General features: G+C 33.5%; 1 protein-coding gene across 1 annotated transcript in view; it reads left to right on the top strand.

Annotated features, from left to right (window-relative positions):
• The first annotated feature begins 4234 nt into the window (after positions 1 to 4234).
• The window catches only part of CDH18 (cadherin 18), a 341721-nt gene continuing 326454 nt past the window's right edge, over positions 4235 to 19501 (top strand). Inside the window, exon 1 of the mRNA XM_060145999.1 lies at positions 4235 to 4462. Within this exon, the coding sequence (XP_060001982.1) occupies positions 4235 to 4462 (228 nt within the window). The remainder of the gene's footprint in view (positions 4463 to 19501) is intronic.

Below are 19501 nucleotides of genomic sequence, written 5' to 3'. Positions count from 1 at the left end.
TCAAGATGTATCACCCTCTCATGAAGAACAGCCTTCTCATCCAATAGATTTACAGGTTTGACATTTGGGAAGACCCCCTTCTGTGCACTGGGCATCATACCATTAACACGTATTTCTCCATATATATATATATATATATATATATATATATATCTACAATGAAAACATTCCAAAAATATGAACTTTCCATCATACTTTATCTTCTTTTGACATTTTCTACTTTAGCTAAGCTTGCTCTATGCAAAGTCAGGTCAATTCCAACCAGTAATATTTAATGCTAAAGTTTAGAAGTCGGTAGCAATTATAATCCTAGGCTTTTTGAACTTGTGAAATAGTATCTTACATAACCCCACACATATGGAGAATGGAAAGACACATTCATAAGATGAAGTTGACAGAGTATTTTTTACAAAGAAATTTTCAAAACAAGAAAAAGAGCAAAGAAATCTTTTTAAAAAAAGCAAACAGAAGGCATTCTCTAGGCTTCTTTGGATTCCCAGTTTTATAAATTAAGAATGAATTGGAAAGAAAATCCAGTCAAAGGCCCAAGTTACAAGCAATACATTTGGAGTGAATATGACAATATTTTTCTTTGAGAATGGTGCTTACTCAGAGCCCTTTGAAGGAATGACTATAAGCTGTAAATGGCTGATCATTGAATCTTGGGTGATGTTCACATAAGTCAGCATAAGAAAAGTCTTAAGTGATACACAGTTTCTAAATCATAAATTCAAAGAATTAACTGAACATGCTTAAAGATAATCCAATAAAAATTTTTATTCATAAATGAGAGATGTGAAGCTCAGAGAATAAAATGCTCATAAACTGATATTTTCTACAGAATGAGCATTTGAGGTCATGTCTCTTAATTCAGTACAGTGTCATTAATTCTACTACAGAAGAGGGAGTAGTTACAAAAGCAAGAGGACTAGTATCTGGAAGCAGCATTGAATCACTACAATTAGGTACTGCAATGGGGAGAGAGGTCTGCATTACACATTAGTGCAGGTAATGCATTATTCGGAAAGAACTTTGTGTTTAGAGTATTATGGGAGTAATGCTTTTTATAAGAGAACGTTTTCATTTTCAAACAGCAAAAGCCAACTTTGGCCAAGGAAAGCAACAAATCAATTTATTAGAAGAATATTATGTAGCTGTAACAATTGGTGAGAGGCCTTAAAAATCAGGTTTGGCAAGATGTAGGAACAAACAGAAGTTAGGCAGTAAGAAACAATGTCAGGTACTCGCCACTGAAACTGCAAGTCCAAAGTAACCCTTAATTCATGCAGCTGCCACTGAACTCTGTCCATCGTGGCTGCTGAGCTCACCAGGGCTACATCTGGGTCTTAAGACCTTTACCGCTGCTGTGAAAAATGTCTCATCTTTGCCTACATCCATCCATCATCTGCTCCAGGGTATGGGACCCTGTAATTAATATGCATATATTATTGGTGCAAGTTCTAACTAAAAGGTTAGAAGAAGGAAGTATCTGGTCCCTAGGTGTTATGCTTATGTCTCTGTTTATCAGAATTCATATATTGGAGTGTTCCAGGAAAGCAGGAAGGATGTTTGAAGGCTGCATGCTGCTTAGTTTAAAAAAAAAGGAAAATGGCTGTATCATATTTTTATTATGTTATTCTCAACCAGTGGTTTATTTTATTATTATTTGCATTTTAATTCTAACCTATACAGGGATGGATTTCTTGAAATAGAGCAGACGATTTTCACATTTGGATTTCTGTCCTTTCATTATGTAGTATATCAAATTGCTTTCAAAAGTACAGTAGTGATGTTTACATTTGCTTTTTTGTTCCACAGAGTCTTACTTACCACTTCTCATAATTGTCATAATAGAGATTCATAAACATATAATGCATAGGTAGATTAAAATGCATTTATGTATTTTGGGGATGCCATTCAAAATCATTTTTGTAAAGAAAACACTCATTCTACGTATCTGTAATGCATTACAAAAGCCACTTTCTTTACCTTCTACTCATGAATTATGCTTTGTTAAATAACTTGGCATAAAGGGCAAAGATGTTAATTTCATTTAAAGATCACACCAAATGGTGTGAAAGTATTAAGAAAACAACACCTTTTATATATTAATCAACTTGATTTCTAGGAAGAAAGGCTAAAGTCTCTTTTTTGAGATCTGTGACTTGAAAATTAAGAAACTTTTGATAAATTTAAAATAAAACTTTAAAAAGAACCAGATAGTTTATTAGGTGAACTGGAACAAATATTAAAATCAATTATTCATCACAAATGAGAAAATTGAGACTCAAAATTAGATATTTCACATAAGTGCATATTGTAAATAAATTATCAAAAAAAAGAGAAAGCCTCTGTTTTCTGACTTTCTTTCTGTTGCTCTTACAATGTTGGAGCTAAGATAGTATTGCTCTTTTTTTATATGTTAGAAAAGTTTTTGAGTCATTTTAATTTAAATCAATCAAAAATATATCTTTGTTCTTAAAAAATATTATACATTTTAATTTATATTTGCCAGCTGACTAAAATAAAATCCCAGTTCAAATCCAGTATAATTCTTACACAATTGGTGAGGTAAGTATTATTATTAACCCTAATTTATGGGGAGAGATACTGATAGAGAAAACCACCTTGCTCTGGGTCTTGTGATATTTTTTTTCATCCCCTACTTAGTTTTCTCAATTGAATAGAAGAATTATACTATGACTGATTATATTCAGTTTTTAAAATCATTTACATTTTCATGTCAACCACCTTGCAGTTCATTTAGATCTACATTTCCATGTGTGCTGATTTGCAAGGGTGAATTTTATGGAGTGAGAAAGTGATTCATCTAATGTTTTTTTACTAGATGGGATAGCTATAATCTTGAGTCATTATATTTTTTTATAAACACATGTTGAAACATGCATATGTAAAAATACAGCAAAACATGCTACACAGTTTTATGTGTTTTCAATAAGCTAATAATCTTAGTCAAGCTTTTCTCTCCCAAACCCTGTCTTTTGTCTTCCAGAAATGTTTCTCAAGTTTTACTTTATTGTCCAGTTGTACTAAAACCTAAGTCCAAGTCCTCAGCATTCCTTATTTGAAAATCAAAATATTTTCCCGTCTGTTCTTTTTGCCACCATCCTTTTCTTCCTTATACCTCTCTTGGCATAGCTGCTAGAATTTTGTGTAGCGTCATTCCCAAGCTTGAATCACTGTCTTGCCTGGAGGTAAAGACCACGTCCTAGAGCATCATCTGCAGGCCTACTAAAACCCATGCAACCTATGATTCAGTTGTTAATATTACTCATGTTCAATTGTGCCAATCTTATCCCCAAGCGTGGAGTAACTTTCAATGACGTACGTTTTTTTCAGGCATCTTCTTTCTTCTATTTTACTTACTAAACAATTTCAGTACATACTTGATTGCTGTGATGGTTTGTGAAAACTTTTCAACCCTAGGGAGTATTTTGTTGAAATTGTGTGAGTCATATGTAGTAGAAAATCGATGTACAGAATGTGCAGTAAGTTGTATCACATCTAACAAAAGCAAAATAAACACAAAAACAAATAAAAAATTTGCACTTAGAGTGAAGTCCCTAATAGATCAGGTAGTGTAAGAGATCATACTAACTCAGGTCTGGGCACATACTCATGGTCAATTTTTGAACATTTTAACACTCCCTAGGGCTTCATTTTTGTTGTTTCTATGGATATATTCTTTGAAATGATATATATATTTATATATATTCAATTATATATATACATATATAATTGAGAATTAAAAATACAAATATGTATGTCCCTGTAAAAATGCAGCGTGCAGGCTTATGCCTGGCTATGTGTATGTATGCTTGTGTTTATTTCCAAAAGAACTTGCATGTGTTCTTTTCCTATCATCGTCACTCCGCAAAACAGTATAATTTGCATTCAGAGCAAATACTTAAAACTGCCATGTTTTGTAATGTATATACTTTTCTCTCTTTTGATTAGGTAGAAAATGGTTGCCCCTGTTCACCAATTGTGAAGACTTAGGATCACACAACTACAGCTTTGATTCTCCAAGTGTTTCAGGATGTAAATGTAGTCTGACCTTTCCCTGCTGGACAGTTAAATCATGGACACACTAAACAATTTAATTTGGACTGTCCTTCCAAAAGATGCTTTGGCTTCTCTCTCGAATGCTCACTAAGCATTTGTAGCTGACAAGGAAAAGGAAGAAAACTGTGAACTGGAAAGTTATCTTACAATGAAAATTACGAGCACATCTTGCATCTGTCCAGTCCTCGTGTGTCTCTGTTTTGTGCAGAGGTGTTATGGAACTGCTCAACACAGCTCCATCAAGGGGACCAGAAACCAAACCAAACACATCGAAGGTGAAACCGAAGTCCACCACCGTCCCAAAAGAGGATGGGTTTGGAATCAGTTCTTTGTTTTAGAAGAACATATGGGACCAGATCCACAATATGTTGGAAAAGTAAGTTTTTATTTATTCGTTTGTTTTATCCTCTCCTGGGAAATTGGGAAGTGGGATGAGGGTGGAGTTGCAGTTGGATTTGAAGAGACATGGAACTTTAAGTGAATTATGTTATAGAATGCTATTTCTTATTCCAAACATTTTAAAATAATAATTATAAAAAATGAACTTCACCAATCATGTCACATCTCCCTAAACATCGGTCCATACAGACTAGACTGAATGTTTTTTACCAGCATATTACTCTTTCTGTTCTCTCATGTAAAATGGAGACACTTAATTAAACACACAATTCAGTAATTTTGTCTTTATTACCATGAAGATATATTAGAATTCACCGTGTCATTTATTGGTATGTTGATACTTACAATTTTTTAAATTTATTGCTATTGTACAAGAGGCTAAAAAGAAGACACTATATACGACATCTAATATATTTCTGCTAATTGTTACAGAGACGGTATTTGAATTTAAGTCAGCCTTTAAAAACACATGGATATTTTTCCAATCCCCCAAATTAATTTCCATACAAATATCGATATATTTCAATATAGATTAAATATAAACTGGGTGTATAGGTTTTGTTAAAATTCCAAAAGAATGAAGTTGACAAAATGATCAGTAACTTCAGACCAACTTCCCTTTCTCTCAGAAATGCAGACAAGATAATTTAATGGCTTGTCAAACCCTTTAGGAAATTGTGCGCTCAGTAATAAGGGACAGTTTAAACACGTGTCAAGGCTCCAGGGTAAAGAATAGAGTGGAAGTAGGAGACCTTCTGATAGATTACTGACTGTTGGAAGCAGCCACACCTAGGTTTGTTCAGTACCTATGGGAGAAGCAGCAGTCACAGCAGTAGAATCTTTATGACTGCAGGCTCAGTGACTTCTGCCTCCCTGCTTGACTATTTATTTTCACTTTAGCACTGTTAGTACTAAAAAAAAAAAAAAAAAAAAGTACTCCATCCAAGCCACAGCACTTCCCTAATGTGTAGGCAGTACAGGAGCACAAGCCATCTGTTCTGCCCCTCTTCCAACAGGGACTGGGTTGCAGCTATATCTTCCATACAAGACAGGAGCTATGGAGTCAGAATGTGAAACACAAAAAAGATCTGGAACAATTCTATCATTTTCTTATGTGCATATTAAAACAAGAAGGAAAACCCCTCATATTCATCCTGTGCTTTTTTCCTACAGACTGTCCCATGAAGTAAATGAAGACAAATGTACTAAAGTAAAAACATAATATATTGAATTACTATAAAGTTATTTTTGTTATGAACTTCAAAATCCCTTTTCTATAATCCTCTCAATCCTTGAGAAGGAGGGAGAAAAAAAGGAACAGAAAAATGTTTCCTTTGTAGAGTACCAAAACGAAAAAATATATATTATTAAAAAACTTTTATGCATATTTATTGTCACTTTAACTAAAAAATGGAAACAAAATTTGCTAGAAAATGTTAGGGAAAGATCAGATAGCTTCTCATTTTTTGGTGGGTCACCTAGTTTGAGTGAAAAATGAAACCTCAATCAGTAGATTAGTTGCAAACAGTCTTTCTGGGCTTGGGTGCCAATGAGCATATGGTTGAGAGCCTGTTAGCCATCAGGAGGTGATGAGGGCTGTGAATCTGTTCCTTTGTGGAGGTTCTGCGGAAATCGGTATCCATTCTGTTGTAGTATTAACAGACAAATTTAAAGGCTCACACCCAAAGGTGTGGCTCTCCTATTCCCTATCTGACCTGGGGCCCCTCACTCATTCATAATCTTTCTACTCAATATTCATCTGCCTTTATGAGCAATTCTAACTTGATTGTGTGGATTCATTGCCCTCTCCATAACCGCCTACATACGTACAAACACATGTACATACATATACACATCCATACATATATATGTACATACACAACTGTGACAGTTCAAAACACCCTGCAAAGTTCAACAATCCACATGTACTTATAATAACCTCCTGTTCCATTATTTGTTTTAGAGAAGAGAATTTATATTTCACACTTATAAATACATTCATAATGAACGAGAGCCATATATTTTCAAAGTGTTCGTGAATAGAAGATAGAGTCATTACTGTTACTATAAGCATGAGAGGGGAGTACCTCCAAAGAGCTGAAAAGTATTTCCTTTGCTCCCTTCTGTCATTGAAATTCCAGCAGGAATTTTGTCAACAGAAACAAAATAATAATCATATAATACAAAATAATAATCACACAATACAAAATAATAATCATACAATAATCCAATGCAATATTTGTTATTAAAATAATATACTTTCTACATGCATTATATAAGTTTGTTTCCAGTCATCCTTGAGCTCTGGATAGTAATTTTGTGTATCTATAGTTATATTTCACATTATAAAACAACATCTGAAACTTTTGATAAGAGCTCAAGCCAAACTGTTTTGATACCAATTTCTTTTATGTTGTTTATAATAATTTTCTTTGACTTTTCTTAGTGATTGGGTTTATTTTGAGGGAATTTATTTTGTTGACATTGGTCAATATGCATTATTCACTGCTAAGAGATTTTTTTTTTTTCATGAGGCTAAGGCCATGAACATATGGTAATTTTAATGGTACATAGTATAACTATATATACATGTATAATACATACACCATCTCACCATTAAAGTATATATATAATTATACATATATACAGATAAATATAATTGACAATCCATAATTTTTTTTCAGACTGTAAAGGTCATGAGAAATCAAATACCAAAACTAGTGTATGAATGTATCTCACGGATTTAACCTCATGGACTTATTAAAAATCTTTTTAAATACTTGAAAGATTAGAGTAAGGAAGCTATAAGTAGTAAGTAAGTCCTTTCTTTTTGGAAAGAAAGGACTTTTGTTTGCAAGTAAGTCCTTTCTTCTTGGAAAAAATTATGGTAATGTCATTATAGCTTTACAACAAAAATGTTCTCTCTTTTCCAAAAATTATGTAAAAACTAATATAGACCATTTAATCTGTTTTTATTTTCAAAATTGAACAGAGCTGAATGAATTCCATTATAAGAACATAATTTTGTATAAAATATCACACACATCCTAAAGTGCAGGCCATGTATCACACCTAGCATTAGAGTAGACTCATTGCCTTCATGAGATAGTAATGATTAGTGAGTAAAGAGCTGAGTTTGAATTAAGGCTTCTCTGCTTATTGTCTGTGTTACAACTAGCAAGTCTTAATTCCCTGAATTTCTGTTTCCTTACATGTAACGCTGAGAAATACTGTTTGACACTTCTGTTACTAATTCAAGTGTGTTATAAAGTTTGGTTTATAGTTTAGAGTATGGGTTAGTTAAACCACAGCCTGTGTGCAAATTCATCTAGTTGCATGTGCTGGTATTGCATGCATACTAAAAAAAATTAACTATTGAAAAACTTTAAGCAATAATATTTTGTGATACATGGAAATGAAATGAAATCCAAATTCAGTTTCTGTAAATAATGTTTTGTTGGAATACAGCCAGACTTACATTTACGTATTGTATATGGCTGTTTTCAATCTACAATGGTAGAATTAGGTAGTGGCAAGAGAAATTAAGGTCCACAAAGTCTAAAATATTTACTAATGAACATTTACAGAAAATATTTGGAACCCCTCTTTAAGATATCTACCTCACCTAGTAGACTATGAATGCTTTGAAAGCAGGTTCTGGGACTACTTCATCTTCATTTGCACAGAATCTACCTCAGTGCCTATTGAAATGATCAAATGTGGTAATTCACTGGAAAGGGCTCCATAAACTATAGACTTTTGTAGTCATGTTAATGGTTGTGATAATTATATGAAATTAGTGAGACAAAAATCTCTGTTTATAAACTCTCTGTTGTTAATCTCTGTTTATTAACTTGGTGTTTTTGTTTTTATTGTTGTTTTGTCGCATTACATGCAGTAGTGTAATGAATGTCCTTTTACACACATCATTTAGCGTACATATAAGTGTATCTGTGGGAGAGATTTCCAGAGTGGGATTCTCATTTAAAAATAAATAAATCTTTAATTCTGGTAGATGTTACCAGATCCTTCTCCATAGATGGTGGTGTATTTTGCACCTCTTTGATGTATGAGAATAAATATTCCTCTACAGCAGTGCCGACAGATGGGATTGTAAAACTTGAAATTTTACAAATATTATAGGTGAAAAATTGCATCTCTGTGTACTTTCAATTTACATTTCTCTTATTATGAGTAAAATTGATCACCTTTTCATAGTTGAAGGGATATGAATATTCCTTTTTTACTAACTGATGCTTCAGGCCCTTTTGTTAGTCTTTTTAACTTATACTTGTTGATATTTACATAATAGATGAAATAATCCTTTGCCAGTGATATTACCAATAATTTTTTCACAGTTGCTGTTTGCCTTTTGACTTTGTTTATAGTTTTTGCTTTATAGAAATGTATTATTTTAATTTGATCATTCCTAGCATTCCTTTGACTGAAACTATATTTTTATTTGTTTTGAATTCCTCTGAAATTTGAGGATTTTGGTGTTCAGAATTAATGACAGTAGATTAAAAATGCATTCTTCAGGTCTTAGTATCTATAGTTTATTACATATACTAGAAAATATTACTTAATGAATAAAAAAGATGGTGTAAAAGTGGAATTGCTTACTTTAGAGATCAGAAATTATAATTTAAAATACACATGATTTCTTATTTTTGGACACTAGTTATTGGCTGTATTGCATATATGTTTCATATTTACCAGTAGAATATATCCTAGTGTGCAGGTTGTAACTGCAAAGTATATTGACTCTTACTGGAATATGCTAGGAATATTTAAATATGTGTAACTATTAGAATTTAACTAAGGACATACGTTGGAAATAATGTCTTTTAACACACAAGTGCCGGAAATGAGCTTCATATATTTCAAGTGATAATTGCTTGTGATTAGCTAGGTGTTCTTCTCCATAAATACATATTATTTTCATTTTAAAAACATTTTAGATGACTTCTTTAACCAAGAATTCTTGTATGAGAAATAAAGGAAAATCTATGTTTACTTCAGTATATCTTTAAGTGGATATTATCCACATTGCATTATTTAGTAATTAAAGAGAATAGAATAAAAAAATCATAAACCAGAGGTAAGTCACCAAAAACTGTGTTCCTACTTAGTAGCATGTTTTAGGCTAAGGTATCTAATCTATTAACAGTGTTACATTAGGGTTTGGGCTATATTGACATTAAAAATATATTTGACAATAAAAGTTAATAAGAACTTAGATTGTTTTCAGGATAAACAAATGAATTATAGTCTCCATCTTCACTTCCCTTCATTTATGGTGTATGTTCTTATAACTGTTAGAATTTTTTCTAGATATAAACTGTAACATGGAGAAGATATTGCTTACATCTATGAAGAATTTAGTTACTAAAATTCTACCTCGCACTCCCCTCTTTACCCATGTCCTACATGTGTGAGTAGCTAAGTGTAGACTCTAGGCAATTATTCCCAATTTGCTTTATTAAAACAACAACAACAACAAGCATATAGAGGGTAAGAAAGGAATTCTAGCAGTATAAAGGAACTAAGAAAACATCTTGCCAAATTCCTCAAGTAATAGAAGGCAATGATGCTCGAAACAGTTAAGTGATCTCTTCATGGGAAGGGGGATTAGTTATGACAGTGCCAAAGAACAAACTGTAAGATATCTGATTCTTTAATGAAAGTCAGTTTCTAGTATATAGTGCATGAAATTCCCCTCTCATCATCACTATTATTGCCATTAGTTTATATTTTTTTCTTTCTTTAAAAGATCACCTTCAAATCTCTTTTAATATGAGGTACTGTAGCTTCAAATTAAATAAGTGATTTTGAGGTTGAAGAGAGAATAAATCATGTATGAAGGAATGGGAAGGCTCAGGCTTTTCAGAAAAAGAAAAGATAGCTTTAATGTCATCATGAACTCTGAATTAAAAATTAAACACACAGCAAGAAAAGGTCCCAATTGTCATCTGATATTGTAAAGACAATAATTTTATGACTATTTTTACCATAACTTGTTTGAAATGGAAAATGTCCTGTATCAAAACATGACATTTGAATTTTACACAAGTGACAATGTGATGACATGATGTCATGTGAAATTAATTCATGGCATACAGTTCCATTATGGATATAGATATTTCTCAATAGTCTTCATGGAAATTTAACTCTTTAGATCGAGTCCTAAAAGAAATTGGGTACATAAAAGAGAAATTTGATTTTGCATATACTTCATTTAATTTCTAGTGATATAGAACCTGTTTTTCTTTTTTTTTTTTTAGGAAATCAGATTTCACTGTTTAATTTTACTTTTAGAGAAGAGTGACATTCTATCTGAACTGTTTAAAAATATTGAAATTAATAGCATTAACACTTATTATATATAGTGTTTCTCAATGCTATGCCAGAAAAATTTTAAACATCATCAATACAAAGCAATACTTATTGTGGGCACAATGTAGGCATTTATTCACCTTGTGAACTTTTTATCACTATGAAAATGCACCCATCTGTGTCTGTGTGTGTATGTGGGCTTGAGTGTTATCAATGGTGCTAAGCCAGAGGTGACTTTAACCCCTGGGGGTGTTTGGCAATGTCTGGACGCACTTTTTGCCCCTGATAAATTGTCTGTTCATTTCATTTGCATAATCATTACGGTTGCGGTTCCTTAAAGGGTTCAGGAAAATGTCATAATGTATTTTCAAATCAGAATAAAATATGAAAATGAATATAGCTGTCTATGTTAGTCTTTATATAAATGCAACTGCAATAGAATTTATCGTTTTAATTGAAAAAAAAAAAAGGCCCACAAAAGCAAAAGGGCCAAGGGTCCCTGAAAGTTGTAATGTGGACCTGATTTTTGGCTGTGACAAGCAGGGATGTGGTGCTACTGGCATTTAGTTAGTAGAGGTCAGGGATGCTGCTACACATTCTGTAACACACAGGACAGCCCCCACCAACAAAGAATTATCCAGTGCAAAGTGGCAGTAGTGCCAGCTTTGATCCGACATTGACACCCATAGAACACGTTTTTCTTGATCAAAATGCTTTTGAGTATATTGTCCATACTATTACGTTCACTATAATGACATTTTACATGTGTCATTTTTTTTTTTTTTTTCTGCGGTATGTGGTCCTCTCACTGCTGTGGCCTCTCACACTGCGGAGCACAGGCTCCAGACGCGCAGGCTCAGCGGCCGTGGCCCACGGGCCCAGCCGCTCCGCGGCATGTGGGATCTTCCCGGACCGGGGCATAAACCCGCGTCCCCTGCATCAGCAGGCGGACCCCCACCCACTGCGCCACCAGGGAAGCCCTTACATGTGTCATTTATAATACACACACGAATGACTTTTAAACTTAAGTTTTTTAATGCAATCTGATGATTTATTTTTCTAAGCAATGATTTTATTCCATTGTTTATTTTGATTTCTAATATGCTTGGACTTATTACTACCGATTTATTTTGTATTTTATAGGCACTATGTTTTCTGTTTGTTGTTTTGTTTTTTCTACTTTTATTCTACTATAATAACTTGTCTTGGGATTTTTCTCTGCCTGTTTGAATGTTTTATGTTGTATGTTTTTGATATTTGTGCTTGCTCTTAATTTTTTTGTGCATTCTTGACTTCACGTCAAAACTTAGTGTCTCTATCAGTCTCCTATACAATGACATAGAATGACCACATTTTGATTACATTATTGTGTTTTCTACTTTTTACATGCCTACTAGCCAAACTGTTTTTAAGCCACCCAATCACTCATTCTTCTTGTTATTGTTGTTAGTATTAATGTATAAAGTATATACTTATTTATATGTTTAACATATTTAAAAACTTTTTTACTCGCCATTGCATCTATATCAAACTTCTTGGGTTCAGTTTACTTCTTACTGAAATATGACCTGATTTCTTTTTAACAGGTACTTTAGAAAGCTTAAATTTGATACCATTACAGTTACCCTAAACAATACGCATATCTTAGGATGTTTAAACACTAATCACTTTCTCCTTTTTCATATTATATTTGTCTAACATCTTCTTTTCTCAGTTTTTAAAAGTAATTTCCAGATTTTTATTATTATTATTAAAGTCATTTAAACATTGTCTTGCTTAGATTTACCCAAGTTTACCAGTATCTTTGTTTGTTACTGTGTCTACCACTGTTCTTTCTCTTGGTTTGATTTACTTATTGCCTATATATGGCCTTTACTTATTTATTTATTTTTCTATTTTGCCTGAAAGCAGTAAAAGCTTCCTTTCTTTCTTTATTTGAAGCATTGTTTCTTGTGTATAGGATTCTAGGTTGAGTTTTTTCATTATCATTTTATTGAAGATATATTTTATATTGGACCCTATGTTTGATAATGAGAAATCTGCTGAAATTCCATTTTAAATTTCATCCATTTCTCTTAGGTTGATTTCAGGATTATCTCTATGTCTTTTGTTGTCTGTAGACTTACTAATGTGCTTAGGTGCTGAAGACTTTTTTTTATGGGGAGAGGGGACTTTCTATTTTTATTGGTCTATGTATTAATTAGCCAGAGCTTCCATAGCAAAATACTATAAGCTGAGTGGTTAAACAACAGAAATTTATTGTCTCAGTTCTGGAGGCTGGGCGTCAAATCAAGATGTCGGCAAGGTTGGTTACTTCTGTAGTTTCTGAGGGAAGGATCTTTTCCAATCCTCTCTCCTTGGCTTGTACATTGCTGTCTTCATGTTCACATGGTGTTCTCACTATATGGGTATCTGTGTCCAAATTTCCTTTTTTCATTAAGACATCAGTCCTCTATAAAGATCCTATCTCCAAATAAGGTACTGGGGTTAGAATTTCAACATGTGAATTTTGTTGGTACAAAATTCAATCCATAACAGATTGAAATCAGTATTTTTTGCATAATTATTAGGATTTTTATACTTTAGAGAAATATAACATCCCATCTATTATTTTTTTGAATTTTCTTCTTCCTTATTTATTGTTTCATTCTGAAACTTCTATTTGATATAATTTCTCTCAGATTCATTTCTAGAATTCTAATCCTCTCTTCAACTAAGTTGAATAGTTAGTATATTCTTTGACTTAAACATGAATATTACCTTTAATATAAATTTAATATATTTTTAAATTTTTAGTTCCTTTTCTCCTTTTTATATGTGACCTCTCCTTTCATTTTGACCCTATTTCTTCTCTTATGACTTTAATTATTGCAAGCCACCTATTTCAAAATCTTGTTCAAATTTTATTATTCTTTTCATGCTTGATTAATTTGCATATTTCTTTTGTCTATCCACAGTCATGGAGATTTGATCCTGGTATGCCTTTTAAAATTTTATATTCACTTGTCTTCAATAGTGTGTGATAAGTGGGAATGAGGATTTTGATGGGATTTCTCTAAAATATATCTTGAGAAATATCCATAGAGAGTCACTTATTTTTTTGTTTCCTGACAACATATTGGCTTCATAAATCTGAATAAATTTTATTTTTTTTAACATTTTTTTTCTTTTTTTCTTTTTGTCAGTTGATTTACAACATTGTATTATTTTCAGGTTTACAGCAAAGTGATTCATTTAAATATATATTAATTTTTAACTATTGATTCTTATCCATACCTTTAATGAAAACAGCAACAAAAGAACACTAGCAATACAAAAATAAATCTTGTATACCTTTCTTCTGGGCTGCAAGTTTGGGTTTTAATTTATCACAGGAAACTTTTTTCTACCAAGAGCTCTTAACAGACCACAAGCTTCCTTGCTATTTTTTTAAGCTAGTGGGTGGATAGTCTAATTTTCATTTCATGGGGTTTGTTTTCAAGTAGTCTTGCTTTGTTCAGGTATCTCCTTTCTAATTTTATACCTTGAGGGACTGAAAGTCATAGTTTCTAATCTTTAGGAGATGTAAAACCAAATCTTCATGCTCATAGCCTGTATCCAGTTTAATTTCCCCCAAAGGCATCTGACTATCTGCCAGTTGCAAATGACTTTCCTGGTAAAAATCTTCTCTTCCTTCCTTTCCCCAGTGAATTACCTTTCACTGTTTCTATCTCAGTTGTATTGTACTTTAAATTTATAATTGTTTATAGTAAGAGACGTCTTTATTAGCTTTGTCTGCCATTTTTATTGTCATATGTTACCTCAGGTTTTTCTTTACATAAAAACAATCTTTGGATTAGGTAATCTTTTTAATATTTCTTCTATAAATAAATAATAATATTCTTTTACCATGATTCACTATCTTCATGCAGAAGTAGAAATGAAAATCCAAATACTCCCAAAATGTGAAAGAGTAGAAATGTGCATTCTAAAAAATCATATTGCACTTCATAACTAATTGTGGACTGATTTATTTCAACATGTATTGGCCCTAAGGAAATGAAGAGTTTCAACATAGGTATTAGATTATTCTCAGGAAATGTTTCATTATTTTATTGATTTTTATCCAATGAATATTTGAACATTTAATTACACCAGACCTCACATAACAAAAGCATTTAGTTTGAAGTTGAGCCTAGACAGTCTTCAAATACATCTACTTTTTACTTTTTTTGAATTTCATAAAGAAAATACCAGGCATTTGTTACAAGAATCACAGAGAGTGAAATATGATGAATTTCTTTCCTGTAGGATTATTTTTCATATATATATATATATATATATATAAATGTTTTAACCATCTCTGCTTTTATTTTTTATTTATTTATTTGTCTGCATCAGATCTTAATTGTGGCATGTGGGATCTTTCATTGCAGCGTGCAGGCTCTTTGTTGTGGCACACAAGCTTCTCTCTAGTTGTGGTGCACAGACTCTAAAGTGTGCAGGCTAGATAGTTACGGCACGCAGGCTTAGTTGCCCTGCTGCGTGTGAGATCTTAGTTCCCCGATCGGGGATCGAACCCATGTCCCCTGCATTGGAAAGTGGATTCTTAACCACTGGACCACCAGGGAAATCCCTATATATGGTTTATTTGTCACTATATTTATAGACATTAGAATGGTATATGGTGTGAAATCCTATTCTATGCTAAAAAATAAAATAATATAAAATATAAAAAAATTAAAATATACTAACTTAATATAGTCTTCTCTTTGGTTTGCTTTGTTTGGAACCATAGCGTGATTCAGTTTATTTATTTATTTTTTCAAATTTTTATTGGAGTATAGTTGATTTACAGTATTGTGTTAGTTTCAGGTGTACAGCAAAGTGAATCAGTTATTTCAGATTCTTTTCCCACATAGGCCATTATGGAGTATTGAGTAGAGATCCCTGTGCTATACAGTAGGTTCTTATTAGTTATCTATCTTATATATAGCAGTGTGTATATGTCAATCCAAATCTCCCAATTAATCCCTCCCCCCCCCACTTACCCCTTGGTAACCATAAGTTTGTTTTCTACATCTGTAACTCTGTATTGTAGATAAGTTCATTTGTACCCTTTTTGTAGACTCCTCATATAAGCAATATCATATGATATTTGTCAGCTGAGTTTATTTTGACAAAGGTTGAAGACTAGGTCATATTCATTCATTTAAAATTTATTGAATACCTCCTCAGTTCTTGTCACTCTACAAGACATTGTGCATATAGTGGTGGATGAAGCAGGTATCCTGGGAGACATTGACATTAAGCCAACATTAATACAAATAAATATTCAACTATAAACTGTGATGAGGATTATGAAAGTATGTTGTATTTGTGTGTAGTGTTAAACCTAGATTGGGGGTGAAGGAAGAACTCTCTGAGGAAGAAGAGACCAGGATCGAGAAATGAATAGGAGCTAATCACACCAAATTGATGCTATACTTGTGTATGACGTTTGAGAATGGGGGAGTGTCCATTATAAAGGAGTAACACATATAAAGACCCTGAAATGGGAAGGAGTTTGTGTATTTGAGGGGCAAAGAAAGACCGGTTAACTCCAATTTAGATAATGAACAGTAGAGAAGAGGGAGATGAGGCTAGACACAATAGGACATAGATGTTACAGGGTCTCTGGAATAAAGAACTGTGGGCTTCATATTTAGAGAAATGTGAAGACACTGTTGACTTTAAGAAGAAAAGGATGTGGCATTAATATATTTGTTGCTAAGCAATCACTCTTCTATATGAGCAACAGAATTGCAGGGAAAAAGAATTTCAGGAAAATCAAAAGTAGGTTTCTGTAAAGGAGCTAATATAGCATAAAAAAGGGGGTAATAAAACATAGTTTGCTTATTTACTTTTCCATAATGATTTAAGGGATACTATATTTATGGACCATATAATGTATTATCGACATAGGGCAACACTTGACACATACTTGCAACACATATATAAGTAGCAAGAAGTAGCAGAAGGAACATTGGACAGGTAGCCTTGATTTTTCTACTATATAATTTTTTGACCTGGGTAAATCCAAACTTTCAGAACAAAGTTTTATTATGCACATTAAAGAAGTGAATGAATGAGATGATTGCAAGAATCCTATTTCACTTTGAAAGTTATTGCTTCAACGTAAATTCAACCGTTAAAAAACTAACAGCATGCCATACACTGTGCTAAATGTGGAGATTATACTAATGAAAAATACAATCTCAATAATTAATGAAATGAAGGCAAGAAGAGGTGATTTCAAGAACTAATGATAGCATCACAGTGCTAGTGGTGCAGTAGAGGTGCTAAACATAGGGGATGATGGTGCAAGGGGTGGAGTAATATGCTTGACTTAGCTCCATTTAGGGAAGGCTCCTCAGAAGAGGAAGAATTTGAACTAATATTTTGCCATCAATAGAAAATGGGACAGGTAAAGTATATTGGTTAAGAGAGACCTGCACTGGAATTTTAGGAATGACATATCAAAAGTATGTAAGTAGGGCTTCCCTGGTGGCGCAGCGGTTGAGAGTCCGCCTGCCGATGCGGGGGACACGGGTTCATGCCCCGGTCCGGGAAGATCCCACATGCCGCGGAGAGGCTGGACCCGTGAGCCATGGCCGCTGAGCCTGCGCGTCCGGAGCCTGTGCTCCGCAACGGGAGAGGCCATAACAGGGAGAGGCCCGCGTACCGAAAAACAAAAAAAAGTATATAAGTAGAAATTAAGGATATACAAGTACAGCAGTTGGAGCACAGATCACATGTAGAGAAGTGGAAGTGGGGATGAAGCTATACAGCATGACAGGCCACCGAGGGCCGGTGCTGGTTGGAGATTCAAAGGAGAATATAGTTTATCTCCAAGTGTTTGGGAATGAATTAAAGGATTTTCAAGTGTGAAGTGACATGAGACATACAGAACAAGTTTGAAGGCAGAGAGGATGCTTTACCATTGCACAAATCTAGACTTGCATTTGGTAATTGCAGAATAATTGGAGAGAGTAAATAGATTAAAACTTTTTATTTTAAGATATAGAATTGACAAGATTTTGCATCTGTGGAGAGTGAGAAAGGGGGATGCAGGGCTGTTTGAAGGGTTGGGCAGGCTCCTCCTTAAATTGGGGAGCGGTGGCTAAAGAGTAAAGGGGGAGGGTCACGTCTGGGATCACGTCTGGGAGTGACGGTGATGGAGCTATAGGTTTGGATAGTCTATGTCCCAGGTGCTTCGTGGGCATGCATGCGGGCAGGTGTGGAGAGATGCAGAACGCCGGAGGAAGGATGCAGGCTAAAGTGTAGAAATAGGAGATACTGGGGTTTAAGTGGTGATTGAAGCCCTGAATCAAAATTTAGGGAAACATACGTGGACTTCTGGCTCAGAATGGAATTCTGTGGAACAAAATGTTATAAGGGAAAAGAGAAAACTCGGTCTAAAGTTTGCAAATAAAATTTAAGAGGACAGAAACAATGGAACAGAAATGGAATCAGGGTCAATAAATAAGGAGAAAAATCTCAAGGAGGAGCAAGTGATCAATGAAATCTGAAGCATGAGTGATAATAAAATAACACTGTATTGTATACTTGAAAGATTGCTAAGGGGGTAGAATTTATGCTGTGTTCTTATCACAAATAATGATAATAACAATAAAAAAAGAGGGCAGGAGGAACCTTTTAGAGGTGATGGATATGTTTATGGCATAGGCTGTGGTGATGGTTTCATGGATGTATACTTTTCAAACTCATCAAGGAGTATGCATGTATAAATATGTATAGTCTTTGTGTTTAATCATACATCAATAAAGTGGCTTTAAAAAACTGGTAACAATAAAATATTTAAAAAATGAGAATTGTATTTCCACAGCTAATTTTTTACTCAGGAAGTTATTTTCTCTGACGAACCTTATTATTTACAGGAGGCTGGCCCATATTCAAGAGGATCCAGTAGTGATAGAGAAGGAGGCTGTAAATTAACATAAATCCACGGAGTCTTTACTTATATGTAATAAAACTATTCATCTTCTTCAGAACTTCTCATTGTTGCCCTCTAGCCATTACTAATCCATAGCATCTAAAAATTTAGGTATTCCTCTGTATGCTACTCATCCTGAACTGTTCTCAACTGCCTTAGTGATTGACATGTCTGTGTTGGTTAGTAATATCCTGCTGGCTGTTGAAGGAAACTATCTGAAACTAGTTTAATATGGGAATTGATTTACTAACTTGCATACCTGAAGAGTAGAACAGACTCCAGGCAAAGGCAGAATCAGAGATACAAACGATGTGATTAGGATTCTAGCCAATTCCTACAGCTGCACACTCAGAAAGTATGTGAAGCCCAAGTCCCAAAATTGGCAGGCAACAGTTCAATCAGTTTCTATGCTCTGTTATAGAAAGGATTTCCTTGCTTGCAAGTAGATAGAGGGAGTTTAAGTGCCCAAATATTTTTCAAATCCACATTTTAGATTCTGTCTTTTAAAGCCTCCCATTTCTAGGTACTACTTCTCTATGAATCAGAGTCCTATTGTTGAAAAAAATCTACATTAGTTAACAAATATATAAATAAATAAATATATATATATATATATATATATATACACACATATATATAATAAGATAAATTCATTTTATGGAGAAGGCATAATTTCTTTGAGCCTTATTGGACTACCGTTCAAGC

This window comes from Lagenorhynchus albirostris, chromosome 3, assembly GCF_949774975.1.
Source record: "Lagenorhynchus albirostris chromosome 3, mLagAlb1.1, whole genome shotgun sequence".
Lineage (NCBI taxonomy): Eukaryota > Metazoa > Chordata > Mammalia > Artiodactyla > Delphinidae > Lagenorhynchus > Lagenorhynchus albirostris.
Note: the sequence above shows the minus strand (reverse complement) of the source record. Positions and strands in the feature narration are given on the sequence as shown.